The sequence below is a fragment of the Choristoneura fumiferana genome, chromosome 9 (genome assembly GCF_025370935.1).
Source record: "Choristoneura fumiferana chromosome 9, NRCan_CFum_1, whole genome shotgun sequence".
Lineage (NCBI taxonomy): Eukaryota > Metazoa > Arthropoda > Insecta > Lepidoptera > Tortricidae > Choristoneura > Choristoneura fumiferana.
Window position 1 is genome coordinate 14,787,775 of NC_133480.1, and position 16,458 is coordinate 14,804,232.

At 36.7% G+C, this 16,458-nt stretch overlaps 3 protein-coding genes across 3 annotated transcripts; 2 read left to right on the forward strand and 1 right to left on the reverse strand.

Annotated features, from left to right (window-relative positions):
* Positions 1-7,930: 7,930 nt before the first annotated feature.
* On the reverse strand, positions 7,931-9,300 carry LOC141431392 (3-oxoacyl-[acyl-carrier-protein] reductase FabG-like). The gene has a single exon (XM_074092560.1). It carries the CDS (start codon positions 9,241-9,243, stop codon positions 8,479-8,481), a length of 765 nt encoding a protein of 254 aa, XP_073948661.1. The 5' UTR covers positions 9,244-9,300; the 3' UTR covers positions 7,931-8,478.
* Positions 9,301-12,538: 3,238 nt separating this feature from the next.
* LOC141431518 (3-oxoacyl-[acyl-carrier-protein] reductase FabG-like) lies at positions 12,539-13,318 on the forward strand. Its single transcript, XM_074092705.1, has one exon. It carries the CDS (start codon positions 12,539-12,541, stop codon positions 13,316-13,318), a length of 780 nt encoding a protein of 259 aa, XP_073948806.1.
* Positions 13,319-14,547: 1,229 nt separating this feature from the next.
* On the forward strand, positions 14,548-15,690 carry LOC141430856 (3-oxoacyl-[acyl-carrier-protein] reductase FabG-like). The gene has a single exon (XM_074091715.1). It carries the CDS (start codon positions 14,548-14,550, stop codon positions 15,313-15,315), a length of 768 nt encoding a protein of 255 aa, XP_073947816.1. The 3' UTR covers positions 15,316-15,690.
* The last annotated feature ends 768 nt before the right edge of the window (positions 15,691-16,458 follow it).

Below are 16,458 nucleotides of genomic sequence, written 5' to 3' on the forward strand. Positions count from 1 at the left end.
TCTCTTTGACATACTGAAGAGGCTTTAATATCCGCCACTCCTCTGCGTTCTTGGAGCCTCCGGTCCTTGTCGAACCGACAGCAAAAGGCCCAGATGGCTTTAACTTTAGTGCCATGGCAGAACGGGAAGTGTTTGCTGTCGGACGTTACGTGCGTCAGTACTTTTCGCCGCCTCGCACCTCAGCTGAACAGTCCCCGCGCAATCCGCGGTGGATTTTTGCGGTCAAAAAACGGGAGAATTATTCGGCACTGAGTAACTATTATTTTGTTCCTCTTGCGAATGAGGCTATTGTTACATTCGGGAGTGGGACGTCGAATTACGAAAGGGGGTCTCACGCTCACGGCCGCGCGGATTCGTACCCTTGGTGCAAAGATTGTCTATCGCCATTTCAACGTGTTAATGTGGCCAGTTTGATGGCTACCTTTGCGCCAGGGACAACTCGAGGGGGCCTTCTGGACTAAACTTAAGCTATTTATGTAACATTAATAAAACAAATTAAAACTTCTTACTCTAAATTTCAAATACTTAGGGCCAAACATCATCTTTATTCGATGCAAACAGAACCGTAGTGATCAATTATAATTACAAAATTTTGAAATAGATTTACTATTGAGGTTGACTGGTAGAGATCCCTTAAAGGGATAAGTCGCCTTTTTGTACAAGTATCTCAAGTTTGTCAATTGTGTTGTGTTTCTTTTCTTTTGTACAATAAAGAGTTTACATACATACATACTATTATCTTTTATCCTTTGGCAACATAAAAAGAACTTTAAGTTTTAAGGAATAATAATCATTATAATTTATAAATAAAGTTATAAATCTTAAGAAAATATGATGTTTCTATATACCAAACATCGAATTGCAATGATATTTTTACTAAGTATATATACTAAACGCTTTTTATAATACACGACAAAGGTCAAGAGTAATGACTAATTTTCCCAAAATCTATAATATTTCGTGAAGTTTTTTTGCTAATTCCTTATTGAATATATGCTTTTGTATATGTTAAAATGGCTAAAATGCCAAACGTATGTTTTAGTTTTTAAGAACAAATAGCTAACTTCTTATAAATTAATTTCTTATCAATACAACCAAACACTAAAGGTGTATAAAACTTCAACTCGGGGAGGGCATAATTACTAAAGTGACAAAGGTATTTTCTTTTTTTTTTGCACAAAATACTAAACGTCCAACATTTGTAAACTAGAAAAATGGCAAAAGACTGAACGACAGTAAATCGAAAAATGGCAAAAAGGTAACAGTACTAAATGAAAATAATGAAAGTGATGCTGCATTAAGTGATTTGGTTCCCAAATTTAAGCGTTTTTTTTGAAAGACTAAAGCGCCAAAAAAAAGTTAAATTTTGCTCCAATCACTTTGAAACCTAGACAGTTTGATGCAGAAAAATTCGCTGATTCTGGTGATATGCATAACTCATTTTAGCCCAAAGTGTCGCTTTAGTACTTTTGCCTGCCGAGCGACGATATAAATTTGCAATAAAGAATACCGATTTGCTATGCAGAATAGGTAATAAAAAAATAATCACAACCATAACGATCGTTAAGAGGGTACTCTAAATAAAACAAATAAATTACACTTACCTACATTTGCTTATATTATTAGTTAGAATTAATCAATGCTTCGAAGCACTCACTATATAAGCAAATGAAAAGAGTACCTATTTTATATTTTTTGAATTCTGAAATCGCTTAAACCCATATCCCATGATCCGCGGAAAGCATCCAACGCCGAATGTCAAAACGTCGCACCCTGAATAAAATATAAGCGAGACGAGTGCTCAGTTTCGAGATATAATGCTATTGATAAATTTACCAGCGTCTCTCACATGATATTAAGGGGTGGCAATGTGCCACCCTTGCCCGATCTGTTATTATGCTGGGCAGGTCTCGACGTATGAACGCAGGGTTGGCGACAGGGAGAATTCAGCGCATTGGAATTGGGTAGATACCGGGTTAAAAAGGACTATTTGATTTAGTCCGTCAGTTAAATAATCAATAAGTTTTTGGAAAAAGAATCATTTTTAATAAAAGTTTTTTTTGCCGACTGTACCTAATTTTTGTTGACTTTACTTGCATTGTCACCCAAAGTACATTTGCATACCAAATTTCAAGTCGATGCCATTAACCGTTGAAGAGTTTTCTGTCCTGCGGAGACGATCCTAGCCAGACTACCAGGATGTCACTACGAGATTATTGTATTGGCACGCAATTTACATAAGTATGCCAAATTTCAAGACAATCCGACTACTAAAAGTGGGTCAAATAAATTGCAAGATTTGACCCGCACATAGATATGTATAAGGTATAAGATACACTGCAAGTTAAATAAAAGCTTTTTCACTTCTCATCCTCGTAAAGTTCGTGTTTATGCTGTATCTAGGCGACATAAAATGACTTTTTATGCTCTAGTGCATAAAATAAAATCTTAGTCTAATACCGACTCAAGACCAAGGTAATCAGGTGTCAACAGCCACAAACAAAAAGTTTCTATATATTTTTTAAATATTGTTTAATTTATATAAAACTAAAAATCAATCAAATCAATCATAATAAATCAGTAAAATTAAAATAATGGAATTATTTATAAAAATGCAAAAAAATATAAAGGTACCTAGCAAGTGAACAATTTTTTCCACTGTTGCTATTTCATTTCCTCGCAATCTAAGTGAAACGCCGTGTAAACTCGAGCATTAAGCCTATTTTCCCTCGACGTGTCTATCCACCCTCGCCGTATCGGCTCGGGCATGAACGGCTCGGGTGAAAAGGCTCGTTTTATGCTCTTGTTGTAATATGTTTTGAATAGTAGATTATTCAAAATTTTGGACACGACACGTGTTTTCTCTTTAGTCGAAAGAAGAAAGAATGACAAAGTTGAAGCGCGTCAAAGTTCGGAAGTCGTGACGTCGCGCTATGTTCTGTCACAATTAGGCACTTGTCTCACCGCCAGCGAGGAAACGATTGGCTATCGACTATTTTCTCGCTCAAGAAACGAACAAAAGATATAAGATCCTGTGTGAGTAAAAGAGACACATATATTAATAGTTGATCGCTGGCTGTTCACACTGTCAGCGAGAACTCGCTCTTACATCTTGAGTCGCAGCGACAAGAGCTATAAAACTCGCTGAGCTATAGATACTCGCCCAGCGATGTCAGCTTGGCGGCCGCCCCGCACGAGCGAGTCGAGTGGAGCGAGTAATCGCCCGTCGCACGCGAACACTCGCTTACAGCCGAGCGACAAAACTACACTCTCTTCTCGCTACTCGCCCACTCGTTTCTAGTTACTCGCTCTACTCGCTTCTCGCTCATCGTCGGCGGCGGGACAAGTGCCTTAACGACCACTTGCCACTTGCATTCACCACCTGCAACTCTTGCGATGTCTTCAGTTCCAGTGGGAGGCCCGTTAACGCCTGCCGGTTTGTGTTCACCAGTAGCAACCCTTTCTGCCCCAACGGTTAACATTCTTTAAGCGATGTTGCCTGCCAATTGTAACTTAAACTGCATGTTCTTCGAACTAGTTAAGTCGGTGACTTAGTTCTTCGCTAAATTTAATATAAGTAGGTACATATACAATAGTTACGCATCGCTAGACCAAAAGTGTATCAACCCAAAGTAATACTTCAGTTTAATTTTCATTTCATACCTACAGTTTTCTATAGGTCTAAATATAAAGGTACATTTTTTTGAGATTGGAAGTTATTGATCTAGGAATGAGAATCATATCTCTAAGCGTCTAAGGTCCCTCTCAAAAAATTATCTGTCTGAGAACTAAAATACAAATTGAGATCTTGGATAAATAATCTATCATACGAGCAAACGGAGGATATCCTGAAGAGGTTAAGATAGTCTCAATCTGCCACAATACACACACACACACACACACACACACACTCGCCTGTACTAACATACAAATAGTAACACAATTGAACGTTACATTCAAATAGAAAACAAAAGTGTACAAACAATAAACAAATTAAATTTTAGCGAGTATACCTAGTCAAAATTTTTTACGTCTTTATTTAATTTTGTCAACTTTTCGCTTTTTGAAATGGGAAGTTGTCACTGGATTGGTTACCTACGAGACGGGCTGCGCCTTGTGTAGGAACCACTGTAAGCTAAAATTGCAAAACTGGTTGATCTTTTAGTTTCATAGCACTAATTTAGTTTCATAGCATCTATTGTTAAAATTAAAACTCGGTGGCAGCCCTATCCTCGCCGCCCGTCGGGACGGCACCGATGACTTGTCATTAATAACGACAGAGGAAATGTATCAAAAGGTGACGCGTGTCCCTCCGCTGTCTCCGGCTTATTTATGATCAGCAGGAAAACAATACTTTCCTGTCCACCGCTAGCTATTGTTTGTACAATTGGGAAACACTTAAGTGCCTGTAGATAATTATAAAACCGGCCAAGTACGAGTCGGACTCGCGCACGAAGGGTTCCGTATCATTTTCTATACAACATTACACATTAGCAAACAACGGCAAAAAATCGCGTTTGTGTATGGAAGACCCCCTTGTATTTATTGTTACCGTTTTTTTTTGAGCTGCGTGGCGCATGGCATTGGTTTCAGACGCAATCAGCCATAACCAAAGAGGATGAGAATTCAAAATTGTTTTTTATTCGAAATACTTGCACAAGTGCTAACGTTTTTTAAACTACCAGCGCTTTCGGAAAGTCCATCATTGCCAAGAAGAATGTGCCGCAAGAAACTTGACAGTTTTTTTTTCAAACAAAATTATTTGTTATTACTATTATTGTAACCAGTTAGCGTAAGAAAGTAATTAAAAAATTGTAGATTAAAATTAATTATTACATAATTTTAAAAAATATATTCCTTATTTATAAGCTACAAATATTCAATACTTGACTATAGCCGCATTAACCATTAGAACGGAAATTTGAATCGAAATTCCAAGATTATACAAAAAATCCCATAGAAATTCCCAAATATAATAGAAATTGTAATTAAACATGTGTTTTTTTTTTACAATGTTATCTAGTTATATTCTTTATAACAAAAAACAATAAAACACAATACATTAAGCATTTAAAAATATGACTATGTACAAAAAATATATAACCTAGCCTAACCTATAAATAAAAAATCCCTCCTAGGTCACCGTCGCTGTTCATTGTCCCCAGAAGGCTGGCAGCATTCCCAAGGCATGGTATGCTTTGTATCGCAAGGCTATCCTTTGCCCGAAATAGCTGCCAGCCCTCTGGTCACCTGAAACATCAATGAGGCGCACAGATATCTCAATAGAAATTTGATCTTTATATACGTTGCATAAAAATCGGTTGTCATTTCGGTACTACCTAATCCCTATCCCGTAAGAATATGACATTGACATTATTTTATTGATTTTATTAGTTTTATTTGTTTTGATTTTGGGTGTGGGTAGTTATACGATCTACTTGAATTATTGTATGCCCTTACAGGTTACAGGTTATGGATTGACTTGTAATAATATTGTAACATCTTGTACGTAACATGACATTACATGAATAAATATGAATAGGAATATAGGGATAGATCTAAATCCATACAACCGTTTTCATCAACCGGAAGCCGTCCACTGCTGAGCAGGCCTCCCCCTTAGAACGCCCCAATGAACGACAACTCATTGCATCCACCGGTTGCCCGCAACTCACACGATGCAATGTCAGCTAGGCAGTTAGGCCTGCTACCGCTTCGTCTTCGTCATAAATTTTATAAAACTTTTATACTAATACGAATGTTTGTGTTCTCGTGTCTTGGATGTTTAATATGTATTAGGTAATGGAGCGGCCACACCGTGGCTCAAAATACGGAGACGGCACGGAATCGCAGTGATGTGCCGTAAGCGTCACGATTTTATCGTATGCCCTCCACACCGCTGCTCAAAAGACACAGACGGTGCGGAATCGCAGTGACGTGCCGTAAACGTCACGACTTTTGCATGCAAAAAAGCATGCGGTAAAGTCCTGACGTTTACGGCACGTCACTGCAATTTCGTTCCGTTTCCGTTATTTTAAGCAGCGGTGTGGAGTGCAGGCGATAAAAACGGTACGCATACGATTCGCCACTGCGATTCCGTACCGTCACCGTTTTATAAACAGCGGTGTGGTCGCTCCTAAATTCATTTATTTTTATTTTCTCAGTATTTTAAGTTTAGGATTGTTTAATGTAAATAGTTTTAATTTAATTAAATTTAATGGGTCAATTTTATGCCGAAATAGATAAAGATTATTATAATTATTATTAACCATTTTTTTATATAATAAAATTAATTATTTATTCAACATGATTAGAAATAAAGCTAATAATTAACAATAGCTGAAAAAGTACGAAATACAAAAATAAATAATAATAAGTAAATTATATAAAAAAACACAAAATATCAAAAAAACCTAAACGAGAAAAAAAAATAGTAATAAATAAAAAATAAAATAAAATGCAAATTACGATGCAGGTAATATTATATTAACTCTTCCATATAAGTATATTAATCCCTTGCTTAGTAGATACAGTTGAGGTCAAAGATAGCTTTACACAAGTACCCTGTCACTGTATGCCCTGACGATTTTTTACAAAAATTCTAACACGAAGTGACAGTAAAAATGTCATCGACCTCGACAGTTCCCACAGTAGGTACTTATACAAGCTTTGCTTGTTTTGGGACTAGATCAATTGGTGTTAATTATCCCATGATATTCATTTATGTAATGTGTTGTTATACAATAATATCTATAGGGGCTTCTTTCCAATTTCTCAATTCCACAAGCTCGTAGGCGCCTTACAACGAATGGTTCGCACACCCGCCATATCTCACTTTGATTCCAAATGGTATCACGTAATTTCATCTCCCTGAGCAGCTTCGGGCCGTTTCTTATAAATAAACCAACATATATGTGGCAATAAATTTTCCAACACCGAGATTTGTACGTTTCTATAATTTAATTCGCGTTTTGTGGAGCACTGCGCTATTGGTGGTGGCATTGAGTTATTGCCCGTCTTTCCGTGATTTAAAACTAATTTGGGACGTCTCCGGTGTTAGGTTGTTGAATAAATAGATGGACTTTATGTGAGATTTATGAAATCATATTTTTTAGCTGTTCGCGGCTTTTTTGTGTTAAAATTAAAAATGAATAGGCTGTTAGTGAATCAGTGAGATACATCTATACTTTTCATCAAGTGAGACAGGAGTCAATCACAGGTCAGGTTTAACTAAAAAATAAAAAATAACATATTTTAATTTTCAATGTGCTATTTTTAACTTCCGTTAGCTTTAAGATTGTATTCAACAGGTCAAAAGATAATTCTAGTGGCCTAAGACTCACTGTTTAAAAAGATAATCAAGAATTAAGATAATAAATTATATGTCGTTTATAAAACACGAGCCAGCAGGAGTGGACCTATAATCGTCTACCTCACCTACAACTATACGAGTATATTGGGCTTCAATCACTCCTGCTGGCTCGTGCTGAGGCACCGACTTCAGACTAGTATAAAGTTATTTTCATGGTTTTTTGTAGTCGGTTCTATTTTTTGTTATATTTTTTTCCACGCTTTTTAGTGTAAAAGATCTAAGATACAATAGTTCAATGTCAACTGCTCGTCACCTTTTACGAAAAATTGCTTTTTCCGATGCAGAGACGTTCATTATTGAGGAGTCCTGGTGCTTAATCACCCGTGCCATTTCACCATATGAATTACGATGAACTTAAATTGCTTAGCAACTGCGTTAAAGTAATTGAAATTCAACCCGTGAAGTATTTGTTATTGAGTGGTCTCTCCATTGGTCAAATTTGGTCTTCATCATCAGTTCCACTTCACCAAATGAGGATTATTGATAGTCTGAAAACACTCTAACATTCAAAATACGGGGGATGTTGTTTAAGTTTAAAACAAAAAGATGAAAAGCGTGTTATTTTCTATACAAACAAATGACAATACTATTTATTGCTTAACAACTTTTAGATTGCTTAACTTATCATAATATTGGTACGACTAGTTTATAGTAAGACACAAACGATAAGAAGGGATATTCACAAAATGTAAATCACACTGCAAAGTTTTCCTTTTAATGTACTTTTAATTAAAGGTACATACAAAAGTACATACGTAATGCAACTTCTCTGAGTAAACTCTATACAAAATAATTTGTGTTTTTGCAAAGACAATTAACGAAACAGTACATGTTTGGTATATAATCTTATAACAATAACGAACAAGGTTGTTTTATACATGATCAAACAAAAATTTACTAATCGATAATGATAACAAAATTTATAAAAAACAATATTGGCATTGTCATGATCTCTCAATAACATTTACTTAAGATATTCGCATTGTATTAAAAGTTGTAATCTTGAAATGTAAAATTGTGATTGTCACATTATGATCCTTCTATTTCTACAATTTTTGCTTGCCTTATGGAATGTCCTGTCAAATGCGTGAACTAGAAACATCATTTTAAGCTTTAAGAAGGTATCCATTGTCAGATACATAAATGGAACCAGTAATGCTTCTAGCCCTGTCGCTGGCCAAAAACGAAATAAGTTCAGCGATTTCTTCTGGCTCGCCTATTCGACCGAGCGCTGTAGTGTTCTTAAATCTCTCCCACACAATATCAACATTAGGCACGCCAGAATTTTCTAGAATGTCTGTCTTCACGGGTCCAGGATTGACGCTGTTCACCCTCACGCCTGATGCTGCTAGTTCCAATGCGGCACAACGAGTAAAATGATCCAAAGCAGCTTTCGAGATGCAGTAAGAAGCTTGCTGAGGCACTTGCGGAGTATGAAGGGATCCGACGCTTGATATGTTGATGATATTGCCCTTAGTTTTAATCAAATGAGGAGTTGCTAGGCATGCCAATTGAATAGCTGCTCTGACGTTTGTCTTCATAATAGCATCGTAAGCTTCGATTATATTACCTTCTAATAAAGATCCGGACTTTGAGAAACCAGCGTTATTGACGAGTACGTCTAGTTGGCCAAAGTGGTTTACTGTTTTATCAATGATGGTCTTCGTTTCTTCTTCGTTAGAGAGGTCGGCTTTGATGACGAGGGGCTGATTGCCGTGAGCTGAGCACTGCTGAGCTACGTTGCTGAGTTTGGCTTCGTTGCGACCCACGAGCGCGACGCGGGCGCCCTCGCCGGCGAATAGCACGGCCGTGGCCGCGCCGATGCCCGAGCTAGCACCCGTCACTAACACCACTTTACCAGAGAAACTCATGTTTAATTCGTCGGTACGTATAGGACGGCGAACAGTGGACGACTGATAAGCTTCCAGACTTATCTTTCTTGCTTAAAAGCAATTAGGGTTCAATATTAATGTATTCTCTTCTCCTTCTTTTTAACTTAAGAGTTATACTCTTGTCGGTAAAGTATCTTCCATACATCCCTTAATATTAATGTGTTCTCTTCTCCTTTTTAACTTAAGAGTTATACTCTTGTCGGTGAAGTATCTTCCACACATCCCTTAATTTTCTCCTATCCTTAATATTAAAGTATTACTTGAATAATAAAATCTTCACATAGGCATTGTCTTAGGTAAAAGTGTCAATTCTAATATATAAAACATCTTAGTATTCAAGTTTTGTCCTTACGGTTCAAGAAGGAACCCACAAAATAAATATCTTGTCTGATAAAAATGTTTACATGCTCAAGTATAGTGTACCCATTTGTACAGATAACGTTATAAAAACTTCGTTTTTTAGTATACCTACAGTTATATAAATGTAATTAACTTATACCACTCTAGTAACCGATGTACGAGTAAGAAAGATACAAGAAGTTGACTATTTATTCTTCTATGATTCCTTCTATTGCAGCTCCCTCTTCCTTAGTTATATCTGTATCACTAACAAATATTTCAGGGTCATTTACATCATCAACTAAATGTTAGAACTGATATTGAACGTTATCATCAGTGATAAGATATGATTAGTCGCTGATATATAGTCATACGTAGGTAAGTACACCAAAATATTTCTGTGGATTGTGTACGAGTATAATAGAAATGAAGCCGTGGTGGCCTAGTGGTTTGACCTATCGCCTCTCAAGCAGAGGGTCGTGGGTTCGAACCCCGGCTCGCACCTCTGGGTTTTTCGAAATTCATGTGCGGAATTACATTTGAAATTTACCACGAGCTTTGCGGTGAAGGAAAACATCGTGAGGAAACCTGCACACACCTGTGAAGTAATTCAATGGGACGTGTGAAGTTCCTAATCCGCACTGGGCCCGCGTGGGAACTACGGCCCAAGCCCTCTCACTCTGAGAGGAGGCCTGTACCCAGCAGTGGGACGATTATTACGATTATTACGATATTACGTGGTAATAATGAATCAGAGGTGCGGGCCGGGGTTTGAACCCACGAACCTCTGCTTGAGAGGCGATAGGTCAAACCACTAGGCCACCAATTTAAGAGTAGGTAGTGGTGTCATTTATCGCAAACTATACGAAGTACGTTTAATCTATGAAGTATTGCTTGCAATAGGTCAGGCTTGTACATACATCTGAGTTAAAAAAAAAATGTATGTGGGAAATTATATTGGAAACCTGCACACACCGTGACGAAATTCAATGGTGTGTAAGTTAACAATGCGCACTGGGCACGCATGGGATCTACGGCCAAGTCCTCTCATTTTGAGAGGAGTTTCCTGCCGTGGGAAGTATATTTACGTATTCCCATACTGATATGAGCTGACAATAAAATCGAGATTCTGAGCACCTAGCAAAATCATCATTCGTGATTTTGATAACCTGAAGAGTTTCTTGTCATTTTTTTCACAATTATTAAACTTACTACTTACTAGATATTGTTTCAGCACTTATGTATTCAGCACTCTGAGTGAATTAGAAATTTTATTTATGTTCAATCAAACTATGTCATGCCCTGACTGATTCATCATCGCCCAGTTGAAACTACTGGAGTCAAAGACTTGAAATTTGGCAAGCGTACCTACAATATTTCTTAAGGGTCAATAGAGGTCCACTAAGAAGGGATTTTTCGATTTCCAACCCCTAAAGGGATTAAACAGGGGTTCAAAATATACCAGCTAATAGAGACTTGATATACTCCTCCCAAAGTAAATTGCCTCTCTAACTCAGACTTCTATACAAATTAGACCAGTAATTAATTTATTTGTCTTTTTTTTCGTTTGATTAAACGGCCAATCCACTTGGCACTTTTGATTACTTTTATGCTGGATATTGCAGTGTTTCACGAAAAAATTAACGCGGACGAGGTCTCGAGAAAAAAGCTAGTTATCTATAATTATTTATAAGTAGGTTATTATAAATAATTAACTGATTGACAAAACAATATCAACTACTTGAAGCTCCGTTTTTTCAGCTCTCACCCAACGATTTATGGGTACTAATCACAGTAATAGTGTGTGTATGTGTGTGTGTTTATTATTTCTTAAGAGCGTAAAAAGTGTAAACTTAACCTGCTGAGCTGGCAACGTTGCATTTTTGTTAGTTTTTCTCGATTATTCCATAAAAATTGAATGAAAATTAAAAATGTGGTCAGAGAGAACTCTTCTTAATATATAAGTTATACTTACAAAAATGCAACATTGCCAGCTCAGCAGGTATAAACGCTCTTAAAGGTAAAACGGGTGGACAAGTTTAAATAAGTTCAATATGAATAATACGCTACGGGTTCTTTTTCCCGATATTCCTTTTTCCCGTTTTTTTTTCAGGACTTGTTGAGATAAAGTTGTAATATTTTAATTGTTCAGAAAATACTGTGTAGGATGATGTACTTCTTGGAATTTGCTACGTAAATATAATATAATTTCTACATTAATAAGCCTTATTCTTACTTCTTTCTTTTGAAATGGTTTGTTCTATTACTTATTTTGTCATATTTTCTCTATGTACCATCAGCCAAATAAGGGTCTATCAATTTTTAAACAAGTTCCTATAAAATGAATATGTCGCTAAAGTCGAACTTTCAAGTTGAGAGACACGTCTATTAGCATTATTGTTTATGACATGCAAACAATTATCAACTTTAGGGTGGTAGACCACATATTTGGCTGATGGTACCTCTGCGTACTGCTTAATATTTATATATTACGTTGTTCATAACGAGTCATTGTCTTGTGATTTCGAATTGGCGGGCGAACCCAAAAGTAAAAGCTAGTCAACTATATAATTCAATATCACAGACATAATAATAGGTAATATTAAAATTTGTTAGTTCCTGAATATAATAAGTTTGTTAAAGTACTGGTGAATTAACAATCAATTGCTTCTTATGGCGTAGGTATTAATCTTAAATAGGTCAACAGTAAAACATTTGAGTTTGTTGGGGAAAGTTGCAACCGTGACTGGTGCAGGCTAATTAAATTAAATTATCTATAAAAAGGACTTCATTGACAGTAAAAGGAACCTTGACTACTTGTATAAATAAAGTAACAAAATGAATTTGCAATTAATTGTTCACAGTTGCTCATGCAGCTTAGTACACATCAAAATTAAACGGGTTAACAGGAAAATCTTGATTTAATTTATATATAATGAGTTTGTTTGGGAAAGTTGCAATCGTGACGGGTGCAGGAGCGGGCATCGGCGCGGCCACTGCTGTGTTGTTCGCCAGTGAAGGCGCCAGCGTCGCGCTGGTGGATCTAAACGAGACCAGTCTAAACAACGTCGCTCAGCAGTGCGTGGTTCACGGCAAACCACCGCTTTCCATCAAAGCTGACGTCACCAACGAGGTTGAAGCGGAAACCATAATTTCCAAAACAATCGAATACTTTGGCCAGATAGATATTCTTGTAAACAATGCCGCTATTTTCAAAATGGCTTTAATAACTGATTCAGATATGCTAAGACAATTTGATTCAGTCATGAACACGAATTTGCGCTCAGTAGTTCTGTTGACAAATCTAGCTGCACCCCATCTTAAGGCTACTAAAGGGAACATAGTTAATGTAAGTAGTGTAACATCTCGTTGGATGCGGGTTAAAGTTGCTTCTTACTGTGTGTCGAAGGCTGGGTTAGAACACTTTACGCGCTGCGCCGCTTTAGAGTTGGCGGATTTAGGAGTTAGAGTGAACAGCGTAATTCCTGGTCCAGTAAGAACGCACATGTTAGCCAATGCTTTGAACACCGTGAGTGATAATGATAAAGCTTGGGATGCAAAGCGAAGTACTGCTCTTGGCAGATTGAGTGAGCCAGTAGAGATTGCTGATGTCATCTTGTTCTTGGCCAGTCCTAAAGCAAGGGGCATCACGGGTTCTGCTTATGTCTCCGATAACGGATTTCTTTTGAAAAGGAAACTTGAAGAATCTGTTTGAGATTTATTGCTTTTGTAAAAAAAACTAGTTTGTTGGGCAGTAGTTGAAAACAATATAGATAAATGAAATAACGAATTAGTGTTGGTACAAGTTTACTTTTAGTTTTTTTAGTGTGAAGGCAACATGAATAATTGTCGGCCCGTTTTTCGACTTCCATATTTCAAAAATTAAAAAATGGCGAATAAAATGCTTGTTAACTACCTTAAATCTAATAAATTTTGCTAGACATAAAATCACAACAATTTGGTATTAGGAATCATTCTGCGAGTGATGCGGTGAGTGCAAACAGGTTTTATCCCGTCCAATATTAATCAAGGATTTAATACAATATTGTATTTTTGTTGATTTCGCTAAAGCTTTTGATACAGTCTCAAGTTTAAATTCTTCTTCAGAAATTGGAAAACAATGGGAGTAGACGTGCTTCCTCAGCTGCGTCTTTTTCAGATATTACCTTCGAAACCGCTTCATACTTGTTAGAATTGGATGTTCCTTCAGTAACGGTAATCATTTGATTTTGAGATCTCTCAGTGGAGTATTTTGAGTCAGCTTTTTTATTTCTAATATGCTTATTCTTATTTACTTTCGACTGTAACACTGTATTATGTATGTAATGGAATCTTTGGACTTGATTTTCACCGACTTCTTGATGTGGAATTGTGGTACAGACATGACACTTGGAAGTATGCGTAGTTTTGATGACAATAGAATCCTATGCTACCATGGAGATGGTCTAACGGTGGAGGCAGAAGCACTATCCACTGGAAGAAAATAAAAAAGATAACTCGTTTTTTTACGACACAGACAGCGATGTCTATTTAGTATCTACGCAAATCTTTTGAAATATTTAGAATGTTTAAATTTTAGACGATGTTTTATTATCAAATCAGACTAAATCAGTGTCTGATACTTAAATTTGAACAGTAATTAACTTTGATGAATAATGATATGAGCTGATAATAAAATCATGATACTGAGCAATAAGCTTGAGTTTGCAAAATTTGAAGAGTTCCATAATCATTTAAACAACACATCTTAAAATACTATAAGAAAAAATGTCACGATTAAAAAAATGTAGCATTGCTTTCAAACCAACACTATTTGTATGTAAAAATGTAATGATCACAAGAAAAAATGAACTTAAATAATACCAAAGGTGTTTTCCCGTCACGTCAATTGGAACCCTAATCGACTCTATAAATACGAAGCCACCAAAAAAAGCGTTTACAGCGATGAATTTTAGTGGTAAAGTTGTCATAGTGACAGGTGCCAGCTCGGGCATCGGCGCGGCCACGGCCGTGCTGTTCACCGGCGAGGGAGCCCGCGTCGCTCTCGTTGCCCGCAACGAGACTAAACTTAGCAACGTCGCTCAGCAGTGCGCAGCGCACGGCGCGCAACCGCTCATCATCAAAGCTGACCTCTCCAATGAAGAAGAAGTAAAAACTATCGTCAAAAAGACCGTCGACCACTTCGGAAAACTAGACATCCTTGTGAACAACGCAGGAATTGTTAGAAAAGTGTCTGTTGCTGATCCAAACATTGTGCAAACGTTCGATTTCGTCATGAATACGAACTTGAGATCAGTTGTTCAACTGACTAATCTTGCGGCGCCCCATCTAGTGGCTTCGAAAGGTAACATAGTGAACGTGTCCAGTGTAGCTGGACTGTACATCCCAGATAAGGATTATATGTCTTACGGTGTATCGAAGGCTAGTTTGGATCATTTCACGCGTTGCGTGGCGTTAGAACTTTCTGCTTTTGGCGTAAGAGTTAATAGCGTTAACCCTGGGCCAGTGAGGACGGATATTGCTGAGAATTCAGGCTGGACTCCTATTGGTGAAGGTGACAGAGTATGGAATTATGCGAAGACTTTGACTGCATTAGGTAGAGTTGGTGAGTCGGAGGAAATAGCCGATCTAATCGCATTTCTAGCTAGTGATAAAGCAAAAAGCATCACTGGATCTATTTATGTGTCTGACAATGGTAGTTTGCTAAAGTAGTTAGTTTATTTTTACACGTTTGACATTCGTAGCGTTTGACGCTTGCCTTCAAAATATAGATCCTTTTGTCAAGTAACACCATTTTGTGAGTTGGCTAAAGACAACAATACCTGGACAGACCGAACATAATTATTAAAGAAAAACAATTTTTCACCTAGTTTTGGCAGTATTAAATTTTGATAATTATTGATGATACCTAGGTATAAATTGTTTATCTAAAAGCGATATCTACATGAAAATCGGTGACATTTTTGATTAAAATATGTGGTAATATTGTATCTAATCTACATACGGATAGGATATGGTGAAACCGGTGCTGTAGTAGCTATAATATGGTGAAACTGATGTTGATAAATAAAATCTTAATTGGTTCAATTGTATTTTTATTAAATGTTTTTCAACTTTTAACTTTTTTTTATTGGAACTTGTATGTAGATCATCAACATTATAATATTATACAGATATGGTAATTAATTTATTCTTTGTTAAACTAGATTATGCCCATGGCATGAACAAATCAAATTGGAGCTATTTTCCAAATAAAAATCACCATCAGACGAGGTGATCAAAAATATCGAAAGATGGACTTAATAACAAAACACCTTAATAATAGAATAATAGAGTGCATGTGACGATATTTTTGACCACCTTGGCCGCTCCGAAATATATGTGATGTGGTACATAATAGTTTTCCATCGTATTTTATTGGAAAAAAATCGTATGTATCGCGCTCTCTCAGTTAACTTTTGTACCCATCATACAACCGTTTTGACAGTTGACAGTGCTTGACTAAATTGAATAAAGATAGACACACTTTTTTCCGTAAAAACTAACATCAAATCTTCTCTAAAGTTCCATCTTAAATGTTTTTAAAATTCGTCCATCGCTAGACGTGAACAGTTTACTTTTGCATTTCCAACATCAGTTTTAATTTTGATTTGACCTTACTCGGTGTGTGAAATAACATCAAGCAATAAAATACTCAAACTATTTCTGTGATGAACTAAGCATAGTTGACAAAAAATATACCATTAAATTTTCACACGTTACAACCACGACGAGTTAAATTCTGTTAAATCGTAATTTAAACGAACAAGCGAAGCGTAACGAAAACATAAGGCACTTGTCCCACCGCCGACGATG